This window comes from Adiantum capillus-veneris, chromosome 8, assembly GCF_014529385.1.
Source record: "Adiantum capillus-veneris isolate H3 chromosome 8, ASM1452938v2, whole genome shotgun sequence".
NCBI classification, from domain to species: domain Eukaryota; kingdom Viridiplantae; phylum Streptophyta; class Polypodiopsida; order Polypodiales; family Pteridaceae; genus Adiantum; species Adiantum capillus-veneris.
In genome coordinates this window covers 44,350,088-44,367,488 of record NC_140938.1, presented here as the reverse complement: position 1 = coordinate 44,367,488, position 17,401 = coordinate 44,350,088, and the positions used below count along the sequence as shown (strand labels likewise).

General features: G+C 45.2%; 1 protein-coding gene across 1 annotated transcript in view; it reads right to left on the bottom strand.

The window, feature by feature from the left end:
• MED21 (mediator 21) overlaps positions 1-12,310 on the bottom strand; it is a 29,106-nt gene extending 16,796 nt beyond the window's left edge. Inside the window, exon 1 of the mRNA XM_086518874.1 lies at positions 11,873-12,310. Coding sequence (XP_086375000.1) covers positions 11,873-12,082 — 210 coding nt within the window. The 5' untranslated portion in view covers positions 12,083-12,310. The remainder of the gene's footprint in view (positions 1-11,872) is intronic.
• Positions 12,311-17,401: the final 5,091 nt, after the last annotated feature.

The window sequence follows — 17,401 nt, the reverse complement described above, 5'->3', positions numbered from 1 at the left end:
GGACACTTTCCTTGCTGGTGTCAAGGATATCAATGAGCAACTTATTTCTGTAGGTGAAGTCATTTCAGACAGTTCCCTTGTGCAGACTGTTCTTGATGCCTTACCAGATTCTTACCAGACTTTTGCTAGTACTTGGAGACTTATGACCCAAGGAAATCCAGAAGCTGTCAAGTTTGATGTATTATGCACATTGCTGTTACAAGAGTCACTTTCCAGAAAAAACGGGACTAGGCAGCGTGCAGTTGAACAGGCTTTTATTGTTTCTCAAACAAAAGGTGGTAACAGCAATGCAATCACTTCTTATGGTTCTGCTGCGAGAGTGGCAAAACTTCTGTTTTCCTAATGCTTCGGCTGGCAGCACTTCGTCTGGCAATTCTGGTGATAAGGGCAAAAAGAAGATGCGTTGCCATTATTGTAAAGCTAATGATCACTTGATCAAGGCGTGTCCTAAGTTGAAGGCCAAAGAGGCTACGAAGAAAGAGGATCGTTCCACTGCAAATGCTGGTTCCACTACAAATGCAGCCATTGTTGAGTCTTCTGTGAAAGGAGACTGTAATGCTGATGTTGATGCAGAATGGGCTTTTAGTACAGAGTGCACTTACAATCCTGTTGTCCATGATGCATGCTTGTCAGTTGCTACAGATTCACATGTGTGGTATTTCGACAGTGGTGCGACAAAGCACATTACCTCACATCGTAAATTGTTTACGTCTCTCGAGTCTGTCCCTCATGGGAATTCTGTCACTTGTGCCAACAATGCCTCTTATCCGGTTTAGGGAGTTGGAAAGATTGTGCTTACTGCTGCAAATGGCAGTTCCTTGACACTTGTTGATGCACTTTATCTACCTGGGATCAAGAAGAATCTCTTGTCTCTATCCACACTTGCTAGACTCGGACTTGTAGTCAAATTTGTGGATGACAGATGTACAGTTCATGATCTCAGTTTTGGTGATGAAATTGTTGCATCTGCCCTTTTGGGCCGTGGGCTATATAAGCTCACTTTGTATGACAAGTGTGGACAAAATTTTGGAAATGCTGTTGCAAATTCAAGGGCTATTTCAGATGCAAAACTTTGGCATGCACGTTTTGCCAGTTTGCTGCGTTTCAAAAAATCTGATATGGATGCTTCTTTGCCGCCTCTTGAAGCACCTGTCAAACATGTTTGTGAAGGCTGTATTTTGGGTAAGATGCAACGTTCTAAGTTTCCAAAGGATGGTTTAGTTCGGGCCACATGCAAGTTGCAGCTTGTGCATAGTGATGTTTGTGGGCCCATGCAAACTTCGTCCTTGGGCAATTACCTGTACTTCGTGACTTTCATTGATGATTACTCCAAGCATGCATGGGTATTTCCGCTTAAAGCAAACTCCGAAGTTTTTATGTGCTTCAAACAATTTCTAGCTATGGCTGAAAATGTCTCGAAATGTACTATGGGCACCCTCCATTCCGATCCAGGGAGGGAGTATATGTCTCTTGAATTTAATGCATTTCTGGCTAGTCGTGGGATAAAACACCAATGTACAGTGCCTTATACACCTCAGCAAAATGGTGTTGCTGAGAGGAAAAACAGGTCACTGACGGAAATGGCACGATGTATGGTCAAAAGTCAAGCTTTGCCGCATTCTTTTTGGCTTGAGGCCATCATGTGTGCCACTTATGAACTTAACAGGTGTCCTACGAAAGCTTTGCAGTCTATTACTCCATATGAAGCATGGCATGATAGAAAGCCTTCTATTGAGCACATGCATGTTTTTGGTTGTTTGGCATATGCTTTGGTGCCACAAGTGCAGCGCAGAAAATTGGATAAGGCTATCAAATGTATTTTTGTTGGTTATAGTGCTGAAAGCAAAGGTTACAAGTTGTATCATCCGCAAACAAAACGTATTCTGGTTTCTCGGGATGTAGTGTTTGTGGAAGATTCTGTTCAGCCCTTGTTGTCATATACTAGAGACAGTAATGTAAGCTCACAGGACATTTATGACACTTTGTTGCCTCTTTTCAGTGGTGGAAATACGAATGTAAGTTCCAATGAGGCAAATGTACAGCCTATGGGGATTTCTGAAAATGTTCTAGATCAGCCTATTACTGATGCAGATGTACATGATGTACTTGATGAGGAAAGGGCTGAAAATCAACAGGCTAGCCGTATGCCAAAATGGCTGGTGCACACTTTGCATGACAGTAAATTGGATGCACCTTTGTCTAGTCGTACTCGTTCAGGTTCTCGCCATGCATCTTATGCATCAGATTGTTATGCTTTGGCTGTGTCTAGCTTACATGATGTTGAGAAGCCTCTGTCTTTTGATGAAGCACAGAATTCAAACAATTGGATGGCTGCCATGCAATCAGAATATGATGCACTTATAGAAAATGACACATGGACTTTATGTGATTTGCCTCCTGGCAAAAAGGCCATTAATACGAAGTGGGTTTACAAGTTGAAACGCAAGCCGAATGGTGAGATCGATCGCCATAAGGCTCGACTTGTTGCAAAGGGTTATGCACAGCAAAAAGGCATTGATTATGAAGAGACTTTTGCTTCCACTTGTCGTATGACTACTGTGCGTTTTCTATGTGCATTGGCAGCTCATTTTGGTTGGGATGTACATCAATCAGACATTGTTACTGCTTTCTTGAATGGTGACATATTTGAGGAAGTTTATGTAACGCAGCCTCGCGGTTTTGTCATAAAAGGACAAGAGGACAAAGTGTGCAGATGTAAGAAGGCTTTGTATGGGTTGAAGCAATCTCCTCGTGCTTGGTATGAGAAAGCTGACACTCATTTGGTTAAACGAGGCTTTCGTAATAGTCCAACAGAAAGCACATTGTATGTAAAGCGTGAGGGTGATGTACTTCTCATTGTGGTTCTTTATGTTGATGATTTGTTGATCACTGGACCAAGTGTGAGACATATTGTTGAATTTAAGGCTGATTTAAATGCTACTTTCAAGATGAAAGATTTGGGGCTGTTGCATCATTACTTGGGTATACAGTTTAAGTAGTGTGATGGTGGTATTGCCTTGTGTCAGAAAAGTTACATAGAGACATTGCTATGTAAGTTTGGACTTGAGGATTGCAAACCTATTGCCACTCCCATGGAAACAGGTTTGAAGTTGAGTCTACATGATGCTGGCGATCCTACTGATGTCACTCTTTATCAAACTGTTGTTGGCTGCCTCATTTATGTATGCAACACGAGGCCGGATATTCAGTTTGCAGTCTTACAGGTCAACAGATTTATGCATAGCCCAGGGTCTAAGCATTGGCAGGCTGTCAAGAGGATTTTCCACTACCTTAGTGGCACATTACATCTTGGCTTGTTTTATCCCAAGGGGAGATCATTGCCGCCAAACTTACATGCTTTTTCGGACTCAGATTGGGCTGGTTGTTTTGACACGAGAGTGTCCACAAGTGGTTTTTGTTTCATGCTTGGCAGTTCATGTATATCATGGTTGAGCAAGAAGCAACCTAAGGTGGCCACTTCGAGTTGTGAGGCTGAGTACAGGGCAGTCTTCACAGCTACGGTTGAGTGTATATGGCTCAGACGCCTTATGGTTGATTTGGGTGTTGGACAGGACACTGCCAACACTATCTACACTGACAGTCAGAGCGCATTGGCAGTTGCGAGGAACCCAGTTTTTCATGCTCGCACAAAGCACATTGAGGTGCATTACCACTATGTCAGGGAGAGGCTCTCAGCAGGAGAGATCAGCTTGGCTTATGTGCCAACACAGGACAACCCTGCAGATCTTTTCACAAAGGCATTGTCTCGTGAGAAGCTTGAAGCTTTCCGCAAAGCTTTGGGCTTACTCCCCTTTGTGGACTGATCATGTCCTCAGGGCATGGCACTTCCCTTTATTCATGTGCCAGCTCTCGTTCACCGCATCACTCCAGGGGGGATTTGTTACCATATACATGTGGTAGTGATGTGTGTGAACACATTAGGACCGCCGGGGCATTTTTTCCCTCTCTAGGAGGTTTTTTCCCCCGAGCATTGTATATACGCCTATCACTCTAGGGCTATCTATCTTTCCATTGCACACTAAGTTCTACACTCTCTATTGTGTGCCTTGAGCTTCCTTCGTCTTCTCCAAGCTATGTGTTTCTCTGGAACCCTAATTCCAACAGAGGCAGTAGGAGCTTCCCACTCAATAGGAAACTTCTCAGCAGTACCCCCTCATGACCCTCTAGCGTTTTTGCATCCTCACCCCATCCTTAGCGCTCCCTTCCACAGCAGGCCATCGCCATCAATCATCAGCACCCTAGCGTTTGCAGATCCCTGCCATCACCAGCAGATTCATCAGTTTCCCTAGCGTTTTCCCAAATCAGCCCAATCAGCGTTTTTGGATTGCAGATTCAGATCAGCCTAGCGTTTTTGGCTAGCAGCAGGACCCATCAGCGTTTTTGATTTCCGCCCTAATCTGTATCAGACCACAGCGTTTTCAGCAGTTAGCAAAGTAGCAGATTCACCCCAAATTGGTTGCAGATGATCCCTCATTTTCAGCCATAAAAACGCCGCCAAACCAGTCATTTTCATCCACCGAAACAGTCCCGAAAAACAGCAGATAGAAGCCTACACATTTCAGCCATCGAGTCATCGTCGTCACCACCGTCTTCGTCATCGGCATAGTCCAAGTTGCATCAATCCATTGCATTCGCATTGTACACCTTTGTGCAATCAAAGTAGACCATTCTCGCCGATGAGAGTGGGGCCTTCGGAGGAGGGTTTTACAACCTCTCGGTGTCGTATCTCTTCTCTCTCCTTCTCTCAGTCTCATTCACTTGCAAGCACAATCCACTCACTTTTGTCGTGATCATAGCACTCTCCATAAGACGGAAAGCTCTCTCTTTCCCTAAGAACTAAAAGGAACCTTGAGCAATAAAGATCACTAATCTTGAGAAAATACAACATTCATTCCGCTGCACCTAACATTGGTATCAGAGCTTTGGAAGTATTCTGCATTACTCAAGGAAAGAACCACAAGAACCACAAGAATTGTTTTGCTTGTTGCGATCGCACGAACCCAAGTTTACTTGGGCGTGGCAATTCCTAATCGTGTTTTGTTGAAGAGTGACAGGAATCCCAAGAAAGAAGGGCTTGTCCAACCTCCCCTTGTGTCTCTTTTCACTCATTGAGAGCGGACCGTGCACTTAGCGGCCGGCCAATCGACGTGAAGTGGAAAAAAGCAACCTTGGTGTGAGCGCAAGGCCGCCAAGGGAGCCGCCCGCAGAAAAGAGTAGAACTCGGGTGAAGAGAAGATCCTTCTCCAACGCGATTTGCAAGCGAAAGAAAACCTCAAGAACCCCAAGAACCCAAGACCCTCAAGACTCAAGAACCTCAAGAACCCAAGATTCTCACAAATCAAGGACCTCAAGAACCTCAAGACCCTCAAGAACCCAAGTTCCTCGCGAGCTTAAGACCCCAAGATCATAGTGCATGGTCGTCACCCGAAGCGGAATGGATACTTCGCATACAGGTGATGAGCATGAGAGAGGCGACGAAGACTCGTCCCCACCCGGAGATGATTTCTTCAACCCTCCCCCTTCGCCATCTACGCCACCAAGTGCACCAAACCCTATGGAGACAATGGTCAAGCATATGATGGCCATGATGGATAGACAAGAAGCAAGTCGCCTTGCTCAGGACCGTGAGCGCCTTGCTCAGGAACGTGAGCGCATTGCTCTTGCCGCAAAACAAGAAGAAAATCGACTTGCTCAGGAACGTGAGCGCATTGCTCTTGCCGCAAAACAAGAAGAACATCGACTTGCTTTCGAACGCGAGCGCGATGAACGAGAGGCTCAAAGGGAGATTCGTCATCAAGAATTTATTTCCCACATCCTAGCCTCGAAGACCGAACCACCCAAAGATCGTGGGAGTTCGTCAAGTGGCGCAAGCCACGATGCGGATTCCAACCATCCAGTTACAGAAAAGTTGACTTTCAGTAAGTATGACGGTAAGATGGATGCTACAGTTATTCATTCTTGGTTGCATCAATTTAATGCTTATTTTGCGACAACTAAGAAGATAGGAAATAGCAAACTTTTGACGGTAGCTATGTATCTTGCCGGTGATGCCATCAATTGGTACCACGCATGGCAAGAGGCACAGCTAGCCGCGCACCTAGAGGCAGCCGACGATTTCACGTCCCTCTTTTAGTTAAGCTGATTTCCAAGACAAGCTCAAGGCGTGGTTTATGCCACCTCAGTACCTTGCACGATTGAAGGACGATTGGCGCGCTCTCAAGCAACATGGTATGCCAGTTATGTCTTTTTCTAATCGTGTTTTGCAGCTAGGTACCCAATTACGCATGTCGGATGATGAGCGCAAAGAGGCTTTTCTCTTTGGATTGGACGAGTATATCAAGTACGATGTCGAGGTATTCGATCCAATCGATGTCAACAAGGCGCTAGCGATTGCTCTCGCACAGGAGATGAAGCACAACAAGGGAAAGCCTAAGGAGAACAAGACTTCCACAAGTACCTCGCAGACTTCTCAGAACCCGCAGAACGGTAAGAATGGTAAGAATGGTAAGAATGATAACTCTTCTCACCAATCTTCCAACAGTATCTCATCAAAGAATTCTTCCAATGAATCTAAGGGTAAGGCTAACACAACTGCTAAACCTAAGCTTACTCCAGATGAAAAGGTAGCACAAGGAATTGTAGGAGGATACATGACTTCGGAAAAACAAAGCACTTATTCTAAGGAAGGTCGTTGTTTTCATTGTCACATTAAGGGTCACATAAAACGAACAAGTCCTAAGCTTGAATCGAATGAATCTAAAGAACCCACAGCACCCACTACATCTGTCAATGCAATGAATGATAACACGATTGTGCCCACAGTTTCTCAGGACCCTCTCATTGAGTTTCTCAGGACCCTCTCATTGATGATTCTCTCATTAAATGTTATGGTCGTACGTCGGGGCACCGTTTTGTCATATTGTTTGACCCAGGTAGTATGCATGATGTGATCAATTCCTCCCTTGTTGAGAGAGCCCGCCTCGAAGTCGGTCTGAGATCTCCTATCAAGGTCTCTGGCTTTCGTCCCGGTATGGACGCTCTCATCACAGAGAAGTGCCTCGATATGTTGTTTGCAATTCAATAGACTACCTTCACTAGAAGATTTGTTGTTTCTCCTCTCTCATGGATGAGCACGAATGTATGTGGATTCTTCATGAAAAGTTGACAAGTTTGTATATCAAGCAGTCACATTCTATGTCTCTTCCTTGGTATGACACAGTTTCTGAACGAGCACATGATTGTATAAGCACCAAGCATGGGCATTTCCATTGTGATTTGCCACAGTTGATTGATTTCGATCAAACAGAAAAGATTCGATCGCATTGTTTGCATGTGTTTGATGAACGGGTTGTCACTCCGTCTCTATGTTCATCTACATTGCATACACAGTCTTTAGAGAAGACAATATTTTTTTCCTTCACTTTACATGGAATGGGTATGTTCATGGTTTTGTGTTGGAAATGGTTTCAGGAATTTTCAGCCATGGAGATTCTTGAAGGAGAAAGAAGCATGACTCTCGACGAAGTTGAAGCATTGAAGGAGCCACAGAAGACTTTCTGTCGCTTTCGGCGCGGCCCAAAGAAGCAAGCATTGCAGACCTTTATGAAGTTCAAGTACCGCACGACCCACACATCAGAGTGGGCCGGCGAAGAGTCCCTTCCAAGATTCCGGATGCTATTGGCGATCTCCCTCGACGCCATACAGTTCGGTACCAGTACCTCACTTTGAAAAGAAGGGGATGTCACGTGACACATCCCAACCCTATGTGTCCGTGGACAAGCTACACCACAGCAGGGTTCAGTCAGTTCAGTCAGTTTAGATTAGCAGTGATATGGCACTTTTGTGAGTCTATTCGTAGACCGTGCATGCCCAGTCACTTAGCATAGATGCATATCCTCCGGTTGCACACATCATGATCATCGGAATTCCCATCAGAATCCATTAGCACCAGTTAGGGGAATTTTCCAGTGCATTTAGCCTATTTTCCTATTTATTGGTATTTTCACTTATTATTTTTAAGTGACTTTCCAACAAAAGTAGGTAGGGCAATTTTGCGAAGTTAATATATAAGCAAACCCAAGTTAGCACTTTCTGGCAGAAGAGGCAGCAGGAGCTTCCCGCTCAACAGGCAACTTCTCAGCAGTACCCCCTCATGACCCTCTAGCGTTTTTGCATCCTCACCCCATCCTTGGCGCTCCCTTCCACAGCAGGCCATCGCCATCAATCATCAGCACCCTAGCGTTTGCAGATCCCTGCCATCGCTAGCAGATTCATCAGCTTCCCTAGCGTTTTCCCAAATCAGCCCAATCAGCGTTTTTGGATTGCAGATTCAGATCAGCCTAGCGTTTTTGGCTAGCAGCAGGACCCATCAGCGTTTTTAATTTCCGCCCTAATCTGTATCAGACCACAGCGTTTTCAGCAGTTAGCAAAGTAGCAGATTCACCCCAAATTGGTTGCAGATGATCCCTCATTTTCAGCCATAAAAACGCAGCCAAAATAGTCATTTTCAGCCACCGAAACAGTCCCGAAAAACAGCAGATAGAAGCCTACAGATTTCAGCCATCGAGTCATCGTCGTCACCACCATCTTCGTCATCGGCATAGTCCAAGTTGCATCAGTCCATTGCATTCGCATTGTACACCTTTGTGCAATCAAAGTAGACCACTCTCGCCGACGAGAGTGGGGCCTTCGGAGGAGGGTTTTACAACCTCTCGGTGTCGTATCTCTTCTCTCTCCTTCTCTCAGTCTCATGCACTTGCACGCACAATCCACTCACTTTTGTCGTGATCATAGCACTCTCCATAAGATGGAAAGCTCTCTCTTTCCCTAAGAACTAAAAGGAACCTTGAGCAATAAAGACACTGTCAAGATGGCATCACTTGGGGATGTTGAGTATATCATGCTTCATTAGCAATGTTTCACAAGTTAAGAAATCTAAATTCTTGCTTTCCAACATGTTATCGTTTCCATACTAGTATGCATATGCCAAGATTGACTTAGAGAGAGGACAACTTGAGATGGAGGTGTCAATGTACAGTGGTGATTGACAGGTGAACAATTAACTTATTATTGATTCATGTTTTAGCATACATATATTGTAAAGCCTTTGAGTTTCCACCTCCTTTTGAGTAGTGTTGACAAGTTTTTGGTATCCAATCTTCGTAAATATCCCTATTCATTCGATAGAGTCTACGCTTGAGGTATTGCATATTGTGTACATTCCATTTACGCAAATATAAAAAAATACCACATCGGCAACGGTGTGGGGGGCTGACCCTTGAGAGGGTTGATTAGGACCCTATCCGGTGTCTCTTCTCTTCTCTCCCTCTCTCTCGCCCTTTACACATCTCTACTGCATTCTCTCAACCCCTCTCTTCAGGGGAAAGTAAAAGGAACCATCATTCAAGCAAAAAGAAATCACTAACACAAGGAAAGGATTTTGTGGAAGTGTAAAACTAGATCTTCACCATTGCAATTCCGTTACCTCTCACACACACACACACACACACGCACGCACGCAATGGGACTGCATTCTGTGTACAAAAGAGACCATTAGGATGCTCAATGGCCAAACACCTAGAGGAAGTACAAAAGCGAGGTAAAAATGTGTAGGCTATGTAGACGTCAAGGTGGTATGTACGGCCATTGGGGAGGTGCATAATGCCATGTGATGTGGGCTTGATCCTTGACTAGCTCTCTCGCTCTCTCTCTCTCTCTCTCTCCCCATAGTATATATCTTTGTTTTGTACTGTTGTTAGGTTATTTTGTTACTCTGACTTTGTATCAGATCCACCACTTTGTAACTTTCGGGTCTCATAGGTCATTATGGCCTTTTGAAAACGTTAATATAACATTTCATTTCATTTCTCTCCCCCCCCCCGCCTTAACTAACATTTTATTACTTGAGCCCCGTTGGAACCGCCAATAAGATAGAGACCCCAAGAGGAAGGACAAATTGTGCATGAGACGCCCATAGCAGAGTTACCCGAAACGTGGAACGGGAACGGCGACGGGGACCCTCGCGGAACGGGGGAACGGCCAGGGGTCCGAAACGGGAACGGCGCGGAACGGGAGGCATAAAAAACACCCAAATAATGCTTGAGAAGGGAATGGGTGTGAGGGGGTGCATTTTAATTTCTGAGTCCTTGCACACTAAAAAAACACCTAATGTTCATTGCAAATTTGCAAAAAACTGCCTATTTCTTCCCATTTTTGAGAGTTGGCCGTTCCGAGGCCGTTCCGTATCAGGTGGTCACCCGGAACGGCAAAACGTTCCGGGGCGTTCCAGCTTTGCAGAGGGGGAGGGAACGGCGTTCCGGCCTTCTAGGGCCTGCGGAACGCGTTCCCCGGTAACACTGGCCCGTAGGCAAATACAAGGCCAATGGCCAAAAATATGAACTACTGAAAAAAACGCTACACGGATAACCCCCTAGTGAGGGTAAAAAGGGCCCTAGCAACTACTGATGAAAAAGGAGGGAGAGGGAGAGGGAGAGGTAGAGGGTATCCACCAAAGCGCCTCAAAAAGAAAGGCACCTCGGAACTACTGTGAAGACGAAAACCACCCAAGAAGATAACTAAGAAGCTCTAGACAGCATCCAAAGGACGCGATGAGAGGCAACCATTGCACAAGAGGGTGAATGATGGGTGAGAAAAGGCTAAAGAGGATCACCAAGACTGCTACCATGAAAGGTGCCCATCAAGGATGAAGAAAAATCGAGGAGACCGCATTTCAACCGCCAGATAGTCACTAAAAAGCAACACTGAAAGAGCCAGCATGGCAACCACCAACAAGCAAAGGCAAGCGACGAGGATGGTTGAAGGAAGAGCCACAACAATATGAGAAAACATCCCGCTCAATAGCAGGAATGGGGGCTCTCATCACAGCCAAACCCATCAAATTGTTGTCATGGAAGGAAAACACCACACCGAAGAACCTATTGCAAGCACCGCACCCCAGGAGAAACGAGAAAGAAGAAGAAGAAAGCCCCCAAAAAAAGACAAATCCCCGACCCCCGAAGAGCAGAAGAACCGGTTGTGCGGACGGTCATCGAGGGCGAAGCAACGATGCACAAAACCACCATAGGCGGCATAGCAACGGTAGCCATATTGACAATTGACACGCATCACATAGTTACCCGAAACGGGAACGGGGAACGGGAATGGGACTGTTCGGAACGGGACGGGAACGGGGAGGAGGAGGGGGGCCCGAAACGGGAACGTGGCCAGAACGGTCCACTCAAGTAAGGCTTGAATTACCTCCATTCAGCTTAGTCCCAAATCAACTCCTAAACAACCCCAAAATTGCCCCCAAATCTACCCTCAAACTGCCCCAAATATGTCCCCAAACAGCCCCAAATGCCTACCTTTCTACCCTTAAATGCCTACTTTTGCCCGTTCCGTCCTCCGTTCCGAAACACCGTTCCAATTACCCTTTTTTACGGAGCGGTGTTCCGTTCCAGACTCCGTTTCAAGAACGGGACTCGTTCGGAACGCCGTTTCGGAACATTTGGGCTCTGATCCGCCCGTTCCCTGTTACACTGACGCACCACCAAGGGAGAAGAGCTGGCGCGCTAACAATATATGTATGCAATTTGTCCAATAGGCCTACTTTACCCTCACTAGGACATCTCTCTCTCTCTCTCTCTCTCTCTCACACACACACATTCAACTCCTTGTCGGATACATCTTTAAGGTCTCTTGGGATAGTTTCCTACCACGTTAAAACTCTTCTCTTCTTCTTCTTCTTCTTCCTCTTCTTCTTCTTTTCTCTCTCTCTCTCTCTCTCTCTCTCTCTCTCTCTCAGCTCGAACCTTTACACACAACAACTGAACAAATAAATACATACACAAACCTCTTTTGCAGCTTGAACAAGTGCAGCGGCCATGGCTTTGGGGTCAGAGATAGAGGGAAGGCCGTCGGCAGAAGAAGGAGGGGGAGGGGGTTCAGGGTAGTGCTGGGAGAGGCGAGAAGAGGGCGCATCCCTCTGCAGGGGTCCTACCGTGTTACAGGCCAGAAAGGCTATCTTGTTCACTTGATCTTGTAGCTGAGAAACAATGTCCATCTTCCCACCACTACTCAGTTGCAGAATGTCGGACAGACAGGGAGAAGACGAGTAATGTCGTTGGAACAATCCCGAGATCGACAGTTTCTAACGCAAGGCCTTAACGATCTGCATTCAAATTTTGCCTCAGCAATGGGCAGCCAAAGGTGAGCTTATCCTGTGGGTACACTCTTTGTGCAGTTTAATATAACTAGTATAAACGGCGCTGCCTTCGGCGGCAGCATGGCCTCTCTTACCCTCAAACCCTTGCTTCCACTGCCTATTCAAAAAGGGTTTTGGACCACTCGCCAAAGTTATGAGATACCAAGATCAACGATGTCTTGGACTATTTTTTAAGGAGCTACCAGACAATAAGAGACACTCACAGAGGGAGATCATTGATTTCTTTAGACTACATACGTGGCGCAGGCATCACAGCAGACTTTAGAGTCCACCTACATACACACTTGCATGTGTCTATATGCAAATTTAACAGCACCATGACTAACTCAATGAGTGCTGCCAAACTCCATGTCATTAGCACCACCTTGTCAGCTTGAGATAGCAATACTGTAGGGCATAGTAGCTATGCGTCCTAGCTTCCCAACCTAAACTTGGCTGGTTCTCCCAACTTGGACACTGACCCGTAGTCACCTTGCCTTGCTAGAGAGAGAGAGAGAGAGAGAGAGAGAGTATCAATGCCCACTACCCTTTCTTGTTTTCAAACCGAAGGGCACCTCTTATATCTATATATATATATATATATATATATATATAGAGAGAGAGAGAGGAGAGAGAGAGAGAGAGGGGGGGGGGGGGGGGGGGGGGGGGGGGGGGGAAGGGACTTCAAAAGCCCTCGACCATTGCAGATGGGGGAGATGAAAAGAAGCGGGCCTTTCCTTGAATAGCAACACCTAAGAGGTTGTGAGAGGTAATTGAGAGCAATGCAAAGTGCACAATACGCACAGGTGCTAGGATAAAAAAAGATAGCGAATGTTGAAAAAACAATTGAGGTTGCATTTGTTGATGTGTGCCTCCTTCACTCCTTTTGTGGTAGCAAGACCTATCCCTTCTCTCTCTCTCTCTCTCTCTCTCTCTCTCTCTCTCTCTCTCTCTCTCTCTCTCTCTCTCTCTCTCTCAACCATTGCAGAGCGCTGAGAATTTTCTAGCATGACATGGGAGACGTCTAGTACGATTATTTACAAAGACGGACATTGACGATGCTCTTCAGTGCATCGATCTTTCTCGGACAATGCCCGGCATCGAACAATGCCCAATGCAGTGCATCCTTGGGCATTGATGATGATGATGATAATGATGTTAGTTTTTCACTTGACACACAACTGCTGGGATAAAAAAAGATAGCGAACGCTGAAAAAACAGTGGAGGTCGCATTTGTTGACGTGTGCCTCCTTCACTTCTTTTGTGGTAGCAACACATATCCCTTCTCTCTCTCTCTCTCTCTCTCTCTCTCTCTCTCTCTCTCTCTCTCTCCGTCTCCGTTGATTCATCTCTCTCCCCTCCTACCCTCCATGCTCCTACACCTGAGTCCTTTCTCTCTCTCTACATGGACACAAAGCCAATGATTTGGTGCTCATTGCAATGTGCTCTCTCTCTCTCTCTCTCTCTCTCTCTCTCTCTCTCTCTCTCTCTCTCTCTCTCTCTCTCTAAAAAACTATTTCGGTCCTATAACTTCCACAAATTGGGCTAAGGTATCCTCAACCAACGCTTTTTTCCCCCTAACAGATGTAAGGGCACAACCGCTGGTGAACTCCTCTTCCAGGTGAAGAAGTTTTCTAAACATTTTAGTGTGTAGGGATGGATAGTTACCTGACTAATCGGGCCTTGAGTTCAACTCTCCTCGTCGGCTAGATCTTTAAGGTCTCTTGGGATAGTTTCCTACGACGTTAAAACTCTGTTCTTCTTCTTCCTCCTCTCTCTCTCTCTCTCTCTCTCTCTCTCTCTCTCTCTCTCTCTCAATTCATTGCAGAGCGCTCATGACTATTCTAGCATGACATGGGAGACGTCTAGTACGACTATTTACAGAGCTGGACATTGACGATGCTCTTCAGCGATCGATGCAATACTTTCTCGGACAATGCACGGCATCGAACAATGCCCGATGCCGTGCATCACGACATCCTTGGGCATTGATGATGATGATGATAATGATTTTAGTTTTAACTTTACTTCATTTTTATTTTGTGATGAGACATTGTATTAGATCCACCAAAATTGTATGTTTTTGCGCTATGTTTGTGGCACCAAAGCATATGCCAAACATCCAAGAACACACGTGTGCTCAATAAAAGGCTTTCTATCATGCCATGCTTCATATGGAGTAATAGACTGCAAAGGTTTCGTAGGACACCTGTTATGTACATAAGTGGCACACATGATGGCCTCAAGCCAAAATGAATGCGGCAAAGTTTGACTTTTGACCATACATCGTGCCATTTCTGTAAGTGACTTGTTTTTCCTGTTAACAATACCATTATGCTAAGGCGTATAAGGAATTGTACATTGGTGTTTTATCCCACTACTAGCCAAAAATGCATTAAATTCATGAGACATATACTCCCCCCCTCGATCGGAACGAAGGGTACCCATAGTACATTTCAAGACAATTTCATCCATACCCAAAAGCTGTTCGAAGCACATAAATACTTTGGACTTTAATTTCTTTAAGCGGAAATACCCATGCATGCCAGGAGTAATCATCAATGAAAGTCACAAAGTAAAGGTAATTCCTAAGGACGGAGTTTGCATGGGCCCACAAACATCACTATGCACAAGCTGCAACTTGCATGTAGCCCTAACTGAACCATCCTTTAGAAACTTAGGATGCTGCATCTTACCCAAAATACAACCTTCACATACATGTTTGATAGATGCCTCAAGAGGCGGCAAAGAAGCAACCATATCAGGGTTTTGCAAACGCATCAGACTGGCAAAATTCAGATGACCAAAACATGCATGCCAAAGTTTTGCATCTAAAATAGCCTTTGAATCCACAACTACATTTGAAAAATTCTTTCCACACTTGTCATACAAAGTGAGCTTACACATCCCACGACATAAAGTGCAAGATGCAACAATTTCATCACCAAAATTGAGATCATGTACTGTACATATGTCATCCACAAATTTGACTACAAGTGCAAATACAGACAAAAGATTCTTCTTGATCTTAGGTATCTAAAGTGCATCAACAAGAATGAAAGAACTGCCACTTGCAGTAGTAAGCACAATCTTTCCAACTCCGTGAACCGGATAAGAGGCATTGTTGGCACAAGTAACTGAATTCCCATGAGGGACAGACTCGAGAGAGGTGAACAAAGACAATGTGAGGTAACATGCTTTGTAGCACCACTGTCAAAATACCACACATGTGAATCTGTAGTAAACTGAGATGCATGCATGTTGGAATTAGGGTTGCAGAGAAACACACACAGCTTGGAGAAGACGAAGGAAGCTCAAGGCACACAATAGAGAGTGTGTTACTTAGTGTGCAATGGAAAGATAGATAGCCCTAGAGAGTGATGGGCGTATATATAATGCACGGGGGAAAAAACCTCCTAAAGAGGGAAAAAATGCCCCGGCGGTCCTAGTGTGTTCACACACATCACTACCACATGTATATGGTAACAAATCCCCCCTGGAGTGATGCGGTGAACGAGAGCTGGCACATGAGTAAAGGGAAGTGCCATGCCCTGAGGACAGGATCAGTCCACAAAGGGGAGTAAGCCCAAAGCTTTGCGGAAAGCTTCAAGCTTCTCACGAGACAATGCCTTTGTGAAAAGATCTGCAAGGTTGTCCTGTGTTGGCACATAAGCCAAGCTGATCTCTCCTGCTGAGAGCCTCTCCCTGACATAGTGGTAATGCACCTCAATGTGCTTTGTGCGAGCATCAAAAATTGGGTTCCTCGCAACTGCCAATGCGCTCTGACTGTCAGTGTAGATAGTGTTGGTAGTGTCCTGTCCAACACCCAAGTCAGCCATAAGGCGTCTCAGCCATACACACTCAACCGTAGCTGTGAAGACTGCCCTGTACTCAGCCTCACAACTCGAAGTGGCCACAGTAGGTTGCTTCTTGCTCAACCATGATATACATGAACTGCCAAGCATGAAACAAAAACCACTTGTGGACACTCGCGTGTCAAAACAACCAGCCCAATCTGAGTCCGAAAAAGCATGTAAGTCTGGCGGAAATGATCCCCCCTTGGGATAAAACAAGCCAAGATGTAAAGTGCCACTAAGGTAGCGGAAAATCCTCTTGACAGCCTGCCAATGCTTAGACCCTGGGCTATGCATAAATCTGCTGACCTGCGAGACTGCAAACTCAATATCTGGCCTCGTGTTGCATACATAAATGAGGCAACCAACAGCAGTTTGTAAAGAGTGACATCAGCAGGATCGCCAGCATCATGTAGACTCAACTTCAAACCTGTTTCCATGGGAGTGGCAATAGGTTTGCAATCCTCAAGTCCAAACTTACATAGCAATGTCTCTATGTAACTTTTCTGACACAAGGCAATACCACCATCACACTGCTTAAACTGTATACCCAAGTAATGATGCAACAGCCCCAAATCTTTCATCTTGAAAGTAGCATTCAAATCAGCCTTAAATTCAGCAATATGTCTCTCATTTGGTCCAGTGATCAGCAAATCATCAACATAAAGAACCACAATGAGAAATACATCATCCTCACGCTTTACATACAATGTGCTTTCTGTTGGACTGTTACGAAAGCCTCGTTTAACCAAATGAGTGTCAGCTTTCTCATACCAAGCACGAGGAGATTGCTTCAACCCATACAAAGCCTTCTTACATTTGCACACTTTGTCCTCTTGTCCTTTTATGACAAAACCGCGAGGCTGCGTTACATAAACTTCCTCAAATATGTCACCATTCAAGAAAGCAGTAACAACGTCTGATTGATGTACATCCCAACCAAAATGAGCTGCCAATGCACATAGAAAACGTACAGTAGTCATACGACAAGTGGGAGCAAAAGTCTCTTCATAATCTATGCCTTTTTGTTGTGCATAACCCTTTGCAACAAGTCGAGCCTTATGGCGATCGATCTCACCATCCGGCTTGCGTTTCAACTTGTAAACCCACTTCGTACCAATGGCCTTTTTGCCAGGAGGCAAATCACATAAAGTCCATGTGTCATTCTCTATAAGTGCATCATATTTTGATTTCATGGCAGCAATCCAATTTTCTGAATTCTGTGCTTCATCAAAAGACAGAGGCTCCTCAACATCATGTAAACTAGACATAGCCAAAGCATAACAATCTGATGCATAAGATGCATGGCGAGAGCCTGAACGAG